The sequence below is a fragment of the Triticum urartu genome, chromosome 6A (genome assembly GCF_056163025.1).
Source record: "Triticum urartu cultivar PI428250 chromosome 6A, HENAU_Tu73, whole genome shotgun sequence".
NCBI classification, from domain to species: Eukaryota; Viridiplantae; Streptophyta; class Magnoliopsida; order Poales; family Poaceae; genus Triticum; species Triticum urartu.
The window spans coordinates 597,195,888-597,205,826 of NC_141878.1; the positions used below are offsets into that span (position 1 = coordinate 597,195,888).

General features: G+C 46.2%; 2 protein-coding genes across 3 annotated transcripts; one reads left to right on the forward strand and one right to left on the reverse strand.

Moving 5' to 3' along the window:
• Positions 1 to 1,362: 1,362 nt before the first annotated feature.
• On the reverse strand, positions 1,363 to 6,603 carry LOC125529180 (DEAD-box ATP-dependent RNA helicase 48). 2 transcript variants are annotated; one of them, XM_087529216.1, is made up of 11 exons: positions 6,490 to 6,603; positions 4,819 to 5,989; positions 4,256 to 4,362; positions 3,967 to 4,022; positions 3,646 to 3,870; positions 3,355 to 3,561; positions 3,142 to 3,228; positions 2,485 to 2,580; positions 2,172 to 2,387; positions 1,816 to 1,998; positions 1,363 to 1,722 (listed from the first exon to the last, which is right to left on the reverse strand). In XM_087529216.1, the coding sequence occupies exons 2-11, from the start codon at positions 5,940 to 5,942 to the stop codon at positions 1,492 to 1,494; spliced, it is 2,532 nt and encodes an 843-aa protein (XP_087385342.1). In that variant the 5' UTR covers positions 5,943 to 5,989; positions 6,490 to 6,603; the 3' UTR covers positions 1,363 to 1,491. The 2 variants fall into 2 exon arrangements, with proteins under 2 accessions (XP_087385342.1, XP_087385343.1); XM_087529217.1 differs by having other exon boundaries at positions 4,819 to 5,980; positions 6,490 to 6,599.
• Positions 6,604 to 6,715: 112 nt separating this feature from the next.
• LOC125529179 (NAD(P)-binding Rossmann-fold superfamily protein) lies at positions 6,716 to 9,774 on the forward strand. The gene is made up of 6 exons (XM_048693592.2): positions 6,716 to 6,980; positions 7,912 to 8,071; positions 8,391 to 8,578; positions 8,693 to 8,816; positions 9,032 to 9,162; positions 9,405 to 9,774. Exons 1-6 carry the CDS (start codon positions 6,762 to 6,764, stop codon positions 9,534 to 9,536), a joined length of 954 nt encoding a protein of 317 aa, XP_048549549.2. The 5' UTR covers positions 6,716 to 6,761; the 3' UTR covers positions 9,537 to 9,774.
• The last annotated feature ends 165 nt before the right edge of the window (positions 9,775 to 9,939 follow it).

Sequence of the window (9,939 nt, forward strand, 5' to 3'; positions counted from 1 at the left end):
CAAGCCTAGGCCACACACGCGTGTCGCCAGCAAGAGGCGTTACATGCTCTCCTGATCAGGCTCATCTCACGTGCCACTTGACCAAGTGCCGGTGGGTGAGCGATGTATCTGGAAAAAAAAACACAAGAAGCCCTGGTAAGAGTTCATGAAACACATCGATGCAACAGATGGAAACATATGAGATACCATCTATAACTTCCGAACAACGAGCTTGTGTAGTTAGCATCATAGAAGTTAGCAAGTCAATGGCTCATTTAATTTAGAAAAAACTAGGTGTGCTATGCGTTTGGTTTCGCTTCACTAGGTGCCCAAAGCAGAAAGATTCCACATACAGTTTGCTGCTGTGCAGCAGCAGGGCAGCAAAAGGGCCTGAAAATACCGCGATTCTTACTTGACTCAATCAACTGTGTTTGTTTTGCAAGTGTCTTAAGGAGCAACCACTCCAAAGAGTAGCATCATTTTGGGCGTCAAAGGATGCGTTACCCAGCCTACGAAGAACTCCTTTTCAGACCTTGGGCGGGCTCACCTTCTTCTGAATCCAATGGAGGATCCCCATCTTTAGAAAACCTTGAAAGCTCTTCCTCAACTTTCCTCGAGGTGTTCTCTTGAGCTTTCTACAGGCCTTTGGCACGTGCATCTGAGCGCTGCTTAGTGCATCAATCTGTTTATTCAGTTCAATTCAGGATTAGAGAAAGAAGACCAACCACTTTGCAATGTGATAAAACGTCAGGAGATAGCAGGAGATTAACTGGTGAGATTGGAGATAGTAAATAACCTGCGAAATAACAACCGGTTCTCCATGGGATTTGAGAGGAATAATTAATCTTCAGTCTTCTGTCCACTTACGCCATTGTTTGCAGAATATGTACTACAATCCTCCGGCCTCCTGTCTGTAAGAACAAAAACCAGAAGTCAGCTGAGGCAAGTAGCTACAAACAGCTTCCAGTATTTCTTCCATCTTAAATGTTGTAAAGCAGTGGCCTTTGACGTTCGCATTAGAATCGCATTAGTAAACCCAACTGCTTCAGGAATTAAAGCAAGATATGGTAGGAACAGAAACAAGATGATAGTCTCATGGTTCATCTGACAACAAACTGACCTTAAGCTCTCACAGATAGGCTTGCCATAAACAGAGAAATAACCTATTTAGCTTTCGTCAAGCTAACTCCTGAAGAGACATTGATTTACAGAGTCCATCTTACATGAGAGACAAGCATGATATTACCTATGTGAACCCTCAAGAGGCACTTGGCTGCAGGCAAGCAGATCCCAAGAGTGAGGCTGGACAATATAGCAATAATGGCAAGGGTAACACATATCTGTCACAGTTGGCCAAAGCTCAATCACATGAGTGTAAGGCCGTAAGAAAAAAGTGAGAGTCATTCTTCATTTGAGCCAGTCAACAAGACATCGATCAGTTTCAGACTTGATGTACTGTAAATTAGAAACAAGGCGAATTACAGAATGGGAGACAAAATGTAGCTTGGTTATTCATTTTCTTATCCGAATTCCTGGTACACCCTTTAACCCCATCTTCAAGGCGGTTTTCCTAAATAGCGTCGGAGGCTTTTCCATGCCGATAGAGACGCCAAACCTACTTGCCAGGTCAGCAAGCATGACTTTGTCTCTGCTAATATCAGCTATCGAGTTATAGTAACCAAGCCATGCATGGTATGCGGCTTCCTTGATGCTCATGTCAACAATCTTGATCGAATCATCAACCTGCAGCACAAGAAAATTCAGGAAAATAATCAGACGAGAATGTATGCATATAACGCCGAAATACAAAATATGAACAAGTACGCCGAGTCAAACCTTTTGTTTCATCTCCTGGTCAATCTGTGGCACAGGAGCCTGCTGTATTGGAAGATCATGTATCTCCTTCAAGAAATACTCTTCCCATGGCGCAATCAACAGAATTCCTTTCCCGGATTTACCTTCCCTTCCAGTCCTTCCAAGACGATGAATATAATGCTCTCTACCAGGAGGAACACCAGCCTAATACAATCATAATGTGCGGTTAGAGCAGCAATGGTGAAGACAACCATGCAAAGTAATGGCATTAAAGAGATAGCTGCCACTCCTGCAGTTGCTTTAGTCTAGGCAGATAAATGTTCTTGCTCAGAAACTTCCTCAGCTGTATTAACCATCAAAAAGAAAAGAAATTCTACCTGAATCACTAGGGTAACATCTGGATAATTCACTCCACGTGTTGAAACATCTGATGTTACCAGAATCAGGCGATTGGAATCCCGGAACTCTTCAGAAATACGTGTTCTATAAAGCTGGGGCTTTCTTGAATGTATCTCTCTGACATTTAGCTTCAGATCTCGAAGCATTATATACATAAATTCAGTCACCATGGCAGTTGTGCAGAAAACTATCACCTGCATGCAATGGAAAGACATTAGTGATTTAAGAAATTGCAAATTTACCAGCAAATCATACTGCTTGATCAAGCGATGTGGGCAGAGGAGGGAGGACCTTATAGTCCACTTCCTGATCAATATGCTCTCGAAGAAGGCGATGAACCATATGAAAGTGCAGTTCATGTGGTACCACGAGATATTGCTGTTGTACCTAAGCTCAAGAACAGAAGACATTAAGGGATCAATATTCTACCACACAAAAAAAATCCATAACAGACAAGAGAAGAAAGGCTATTACAGAATCATACTCCCTCCGATCCATATTAACTAAATCAGCAGCAATTAATATGGATCGGAGGGACAAATATTTTACTTTCAGATCAAATTCATTCAGAAGTGCTGCTTGTGTTATCATACAACGTGACATTTGGTATAAATGTTTATGTGAATGTCGACATCTTTTGCATGACAAACTTTCAATGAAAGCTGAACAACGTGTAAAACTCTAAACAGCTAAATGGGTCCTTTTCTTAAATAGAATGATGCAATAGAACACCATGGCATCAGCACATCAACTGCCTTATCCAAAAATAAAATAAAAACACATCGACTGCCTACATCTGGTAAGGGAAATGCAAAGTGAGAATGTCAACCGTAACACTCTTTACTTGCAGAAACCAGAATGAAACAAGTGCTTTGCAGCCACTAATGGAAGAGTATTCTGTTTGTCATTGGTGCCAAATATTACTTGAGTAGGAGTAGAAATAGAAACCTTAGTAGGAGTTTCAACAGCCCCCAAGCCCACTGTATCAACAAAAACATGATCCTTGTTTAAAACCAGCTGTGAAACCCTTCGAACCTGCCAATAAAGAATGAGAACCATCATTCCCATTTTCAGACCACTGGGTGTCCATAAAGAAGGTAAACTACAGATTATATGATACAAGAAAGGCACTCATGCTACAGGCTATGCTGACTACATTACCTCTTTTGGAACAGTAGCTGAAAATAGTAGTGTCTGTCTTTGGCGTGGCAAGCTATCAGCAATCTTCTCTATGTCTTTGCGAAAACCCAAATCTAGCAAGTGGTCAGCTTCATCCAACACAAGCAATTTCAATCCCATCAAGCGGACAGAGAATGAAGATCTGTTTTCAATATGATCCAGCAGCCTACCAGGTGTTGCCACTAAAATCTGAAAAGGGAAATCCCAACCATATTATTAAGTCAACCCAGCAGTTAGGAGTTGATCTTTAGTAGCTCAGTAAATGCTACAAACCTGGCATGGATCGGACTCTAACCGTCTTTGATCAAGCTTGAATCTAGTGCCACCAATAAGAGACTGAACACCCACTCCATGATGGTACTTCACCAAAACATTTGCCTCAGCTGTAACCTGGACGGCAAGCTCTCTTGTAGGGCATAGAACAAGGGCAAATATTGGAGACACTCGATGATTTGTATGGCTCTTCATGGCATTCAAGACTGATTCAATTGCAGGAAGCTGTTTATCAATTCATGGCTTTTAATAAATTGGTTGAAGGACAACAAAATCGAAAGGAACAACATCACAAAGTAACTTCTTGCAAATGAACATTACCAGAAAAGCTACACTTTTGCCGGTTCCAGTTTTGGCCTTGACAAGAACATCTTTACCTGCATTTAGACATTGATGAGTCAGGAGCAATCCCCTGATCGTTGCAAGGTTTCAGTGATAGCATCTTCAGATAGTTCATGCACAGCCAAAATGGTACTACTGGAGGCAAGTGCTAAATACAAACTACTGAAGTCAAACAACACGTCCCATGATATTACCGCCAAAAGGTTGTGATTCTTTCCCCGTGATTCAGGAAATTCGTTCACGAGGAAAGTGAAATAAGATATAATACCTTCAAGACAAACTGGAAGAGCTGCTTCCTGGACAACAGTTGTCTGTATATATCCAGCATCAGTGAGTGCTTTGACAGTAAGTGGGGAGATGCCACACTCATCGAATCTGAAGATAAAACAAGAACATGACTTGTGATGCCAACTCATCAAATCTAAGGAAAAAAGAAATATCATAACTTGTCGATAAGATGGGCATAATCACTATTGCAGTGTAGGATGGAGTGTGATTTGAAGAAGTTAATTCACCGATCATTCATTAATCTTGAGTTAGAAGGCATGTAAAAAAGCAGGATGTGCTACAAACATTATGTCTATCATTTGCATTACAGGTGGCCAATTCTTGTTTATAGACCAGTGCCTGACTAACAGAAAGAAACTTCATAAGGCGGCAACTTTGGTGAGTCATATATCAAGAGCCACACATTTCAAGTCTTCTTAGTTGATTTTTCCTAATTCATCCATGCAGACACTACTTGTTACAAAGTTAGCAGGCCACACAACAAATGAGGCAATTGGTTACGAGGAAAATAAACAACATCAGAGATAACGGCGAGAGTGTAACCTTTTATTGGTAAACACAGATTCACCCCTTGACTCGTACCGCCTCCTCTCAGCACCCAGCACCTCCCTGTTTCTTATCTCCTCTCGCAGCTCTTGGATTCTACCAGTGATATCATCATCGCTTTCCTCCTCGTAGGACTTGAGCGGTCTCCTATCTCTCTTCATATCACAGTTCCTCAGAGCAGCAGTGCTCCATTTCCTCCTGATGGCGCTCGTCTCCCCCGGTTCATCATCTTCCGACTCATCTTCCCTCGAAGCCACGAATTTTGCCAACCTCAGATCCCTAGCAGCCGGCATAACCTCCTCATCCTCGTCTGATGAATCCGGCCTCCATTTCTGGCCAAACCGCCGCGTGGCTGCTACAGAGTACAACCTCTCCTGAGTATAAAACAGAGCCAACGGTGTCGCCTTCCTGCCATCTCCAGCCTCGGCGAGCTGTCTAGCAACCAACGGCATCAGCGCAGCACCCGATTCCCGGCACGGCGAGCATGGAGGCATCACCGAGTAGCATCTCTTCGGACCGAAGAAGCCAAAGGACGCCTCCTTCCTCTGCAAAGGCATGCCGGAGCCCGGGCTCCATTGCCACCACCAGGGAGCCGCCGTCCCGTACCCTCTCCTCTGGTTGAACGCGGCGGGCAATCGCGGCTCATTTCCGGCTCCCCTTCCCGCCGTCGGCTCCCCAGAATCCAGCTCCTCCCAGTCCTTCCAGTCCCCTCCTCCCCGGGGCGGCTTCGGCTTCTCCCCTGACTCCACCTGCTTCCAGTCAACCATCCGGGCGCCGGACGGCAGGCTCCTCGCGGGCTGCTGCTGCTGATGCGGGGGGAGCCGTGCGCGGCGTAGCGGGCCGTCGTCGTTGTTCCAGAGGTCCTCGGCGCCGGGGCGGAGGAAGCGGTCGGCAAGGGCGCGGATGTGGGCGCGCGAGGAGGTGGGGCCGGCATGGTCGGCGGGGGAGGCGGGGGCGCCGGGGAGGTGGGAGGCGCGGATCTCGGAGCGGAGGCGGGCGAGGTAGAGCTGCTTCTCGTGGCGGAGCAGGCCCCGCTCCTTCCCCCGCGCCAGCTTCTCGTGCATCCGCTTGTGCTGCCACTTGGACAGCCCGCCCGGGAACGTCCGCGGCCCGCCCCCCATCTCGGGCTCTTGTCTGGCGGCGGCTGTGTTTGGTTGAGCTGCAGATTCTGAAAAAGAGTGTGTGAAAATGCTAATTGACTGTAAAGCACTGATGTGTACTACTACATTGGCAGGTAATTCAACGATCGTTCCCTTTTTCAAAGGAACATTCAGTTATGAATGAAGCAGTGCAAGAATATGGCATCATACATACAGCTTGACTAGAAGAAGACGGGCCATATGTACAAAATACTACATAATCTCAACAAACCATCTAATACATGCCACGCATACAAGCAAGCAATAGACGAGTGCAGTTCATACAAAGAATTTCACACAACCACCTACGTACTGACCAATGCATCAAACAACAGTTTGTATGTAATTCTATTTGTGAAAAAGGGTAAGGAAGGCCTGCAGCCCGATGCGGCCGGCCATTCTGGTGGTGGGAGCAGGGGCAGGTGGAGAAAGTCGGCCCGGTGCGCCGGCCGTGGGTGACAGTGGCAGAAGGGGAGGGAGAGAGGGAGGGAATGGGGAGGAAGGGTGGAGAGGGAGGTAGGAGGGATACCTGGGCGGGCGCGGAGGGTCGCCGGAGGGGTCGGGGTCGGCGGCGGCGGTGGCTGGGGGAACCCTATTCCCTCCACCTGAAGGCGTTCGGTCGTGCAGTCTTGGATGGCTTCGGACTCGCTGAACTGAACTGAAGAGGGACGAGCGAGCTGGGCCAGCCCACCAGCGCGGGAGGCCGCGGCCTCTTTTTCCTGATTCTTTTTACTTTTCTGTTTTGTTTATTTTTTTCGCTTCGCTTCGCTCGCTGGAGCGTCGGCAGTTGGCAGATCGGAGATGGAGAGGAGGCGGGTGCTGGTGGTGGGCGGGAGCGGCTACCTCGGCCAGCACCTCCTCGCCGCGCTCGCCGACGGCGGCGGCGTCGACGTGGCCTTCACCCACCGCCGCGGGGCGGCGCCGCGGCCGCTGCTCGACGCGCTCCCCGGCGCCCGCGCCTTCCGCGCCGACCTCCGCTCCGGCGACGGACTCGAGGCCGTCTCCGCGTCCTTCGGCCAGGTACGCGCAGGCCCCTCCCCATTCCACGAGCGCCCCATTCCGTCCTGGTTAGCGCTCTTGTCTGCACTGTCTGACCGTGAATGGCATTTCGTCCAACACCTTTTTCGCCGGAGCTGCAGCCGGCCGGCACTGCGAGTGGTTTCTCGACACGTCGGCCAGTGCGCCTGCAGTCCATCTGTCCATGCCCAGACGGCCCCTCGGCAAATCCGTAGCTAGAGGCAGCGCCTGCTGGCATTCACTGCTGTTGATTTACACTTCTTCACGCCTCAGCAGCCCACTAGCATTCAGTCTGGCACTGTCAGCGTTATCTCGACCGCGGGCGAGCAACGGCTCAAGTTCTCGGCGCCTCTGCTACAGGGTTGCAAACAACGTTGTACAGTACCATGGATGCCACAAGCTGGTCAGTTACCATGAATTCGGTCTTTGCCGTGTCTGTAGAAACGTTGCCTTAGGTTCCTATAAATAGCTGACTATTTTGTAGCTGGGAGAAACGGTTTGACTGTGATGCAGGATTGTAATTTGTACCACTTCGCCTGAGTTTTCACGGGAGTAAACCGCGCATTCAGAATGCCAAGAATATGGCTTCTTGCAGTGCCAGCTAACGGTGCCACTGTTAATCTTCCACAGTGGATTTCTCTGCCAACAGTGATTCATTCTTACATGCCCGCACCGTTTACTGCTCAACCATCATCAGATCGTAATATCCGGAGATCATTTCTGTGCTCGCATAATTTTCCATTGTTCCTTTCATACTTGAATACAGTGCATTTTATTGTGAAGTGTTGAAACACTTTCAGTCTGGCAGAATCCGTAACTGTTTCATCAAAGATGAAACCTTGTGTATTACTCATCTCTTGCTCTTTTCATACTTGAGTTCGTAAACTCCCATTGCTGTCCTCTAACTGGGATAGCTAATGCTTGTCCTGTTCAGCCACATGTGATTGTGAACTGTGCTGCAATCTCGGTTCCTCGGGCGTGCGAAACGGACCCAGCTGCTGCCATGGCTACTAATGTGCCTTCTTCACTTGTCAATTGGTCACTGGGCTTCAGGAATGACAGGACTCTTTTCATTCATCTCTCCACAGATCAAGGTAGAGCACTCTTGTAAATTGATGTGTGATACATTCGTACTGTTATATTTGGCATCCACCGATTGCCCCGAATTTACAAGCAAGCATGCGTCCACTTGCTTTTTTTTTAAAGGGCGTCCACTTGCATTTATATTTGTTGGTAATTAGAACTACTACTTGACCTACTTTAGGTTTACTTTATCATCTTGGTGAGCTTAATGCCAAGGGCAAATAAGGAGCTTACCAAAGTTATACCTTGCTGATTGCCTGATCCATAGTATATAACTATATATTTATGTTGTGCCAACTCCAAATCTAATCTAGAACTCATGTGCAACAGTTTATGAGGGAGTGAAATCATTCTACAAAGAGGAGGATGAGACACTGCCGGTGAACATGTATGGCAAATCAAAAGTTGCTGCAGAGAAGTTCATTACTGAGAAATGCTCAAGCTATGCAATCTTGAGAAGCAGTATTATTTATGGGCCACAAACAATCTCTCCTGTGGAAAAGTCGCTCCCTATCCAGGTAAGATAACCAATCACTCCAAAGCATTGTTGCTAAATTCATAAAACTGTTTGACTGCACAACAGTTGCAGAATGTAGTGTCTAATTAGAAACTGCATGCCTCTTTGGTTGCAGTGGATGAACTCTGTCCTTTCACAAGGCCAACAAGTTGATTTTTTTGATGATGAGTACCGCTGCCCAGTTTATGTAAAAGATATGGTGGATGTAATACTGTCTTTAACAAAAAGTTGGTTATCAGGTATGAAAAAGGTGAATTCAAGGTGATTTTATGGAGTTTAGGCATTAGGAATGCTCCTTTTATACAGTGTGATGGTTAACTATATGAAATCTGCTCTTTCTAAAATGCATTCAGTTTTTCATTTAAAAACTTTAATATTGTTCTCTGCATCTTAAGTGGTTTTATTCTTTATTATTTGTTTATCAATTGCACTGACAGTAAAGCACATTTTGCAGCTGGCAAAAAAATTCAGGTACTTCTGAATGTTGGTGGACCAGATAGGGTTTCAAGACTGCAGATGGCTGAGGCTGTTGCTGAAGTTCGTGGATATAGCAAGTCGATAATCAAATCTGTCCCTGCATCATCGGTATGAACTCTACCTCTGCTCATGTGAACTGTTTTCAGTGATAGTCGTAGTTCACAATGCACTACAGAACAGTCACGAACTTTACAGGTTGAATAAATTTTGCAGTTGTGCTAGCTTCTTTGCTCTTCCTTTATGTCTTAGGTTTCCAGCCTGTCTGCCTGAAATGAGTTCATTTGAAGCATCATGAAGTCATATGACCCTTTATCAGTGGCTAATGGCCCCATCCATTTATTATTATCCAGGTTAACCGGGGTGTAGCTTCACCGCCAGACATATCCATGGATATCACCAAGCTAACTCAGACACTCGGTATCCAGCCGATTACATTCCTGGATGGAGTCAGAGCTACACTTGACGCAGAAGCCAGTACATGATATTCATAAATTGTTTGTTCAAGTTCCTCCACAAAATATCCAAGTGTGACACAAAGAACCCCCTTTCTTTTACCTGACAAAGAACCCGTAATAGTTTGCCGAAATTGCAGCAGCGGTAGATTTTGTTGGGTCTGTATGCGTGGAAGATGTAACTTTGCTACCATCGAGCGACTTGCCCTTGGTTTTACTGTCTGTACCATTCTGAATAAAAATGGCATTCCATGTGTGCTCTTCAGAAGTCTGTACTTCTGGTCTGCCATAATATCACCAATGAAGAATCTTTTCACTCTGATGGATGATATTACGTTTGATAATTATAAGTAGGATATCTTACTGACCAGTTAGGTTGGCTGAAATTTTGTTTCTCTGGAGGATGTCTTACTGACCCTGTTCTGTGTGAGCG

Coding starts and splice junctions, on each gene's coding strand:
- LOC125529179 (XM_048693592.2), top strand. CDS start 6,762: ATGGAGAGGAGGCGGGTGCTGGTGGTGGGCGGGAGCGGCTACCTCGGC. Junction 8,579..8,692: donor AAAAGTCGCTCCCTATCCAG/GTAAGATAACCA, acceptor CTTTGGTTGCAG/TGGATGAACTCTGTCCTTTC. Junction 8,817..9,031: donor AACAAAAAGTTGGTTATCAG/GTATGAAAAAGG, acceptor CACATTTTGCAG/CTGGCAAAAAAATTCAGGTA.
- LOC125529180 (XM_087529216.1), bottom strand. CDS start 5,942: ATGGGGGGCGGGCCGCGGACGTTCCCGGGCGGGCTGTCCAAGTGGCAG. Junction 3,871..3,966: donor GCAAAAGTGTAGCTTTTCTG/GTAATGTTCATT, acceptor ATTGATAAACAG/CTTCCTGCAATTGAATCAGT. Junction 3,562..3,645: donor TAGAGTCCGATCCATGCCAG/GTTTGTAGCATT, acceptor TTCCCTTTTCAG/ATTTTAGTGGCAACACCTGG.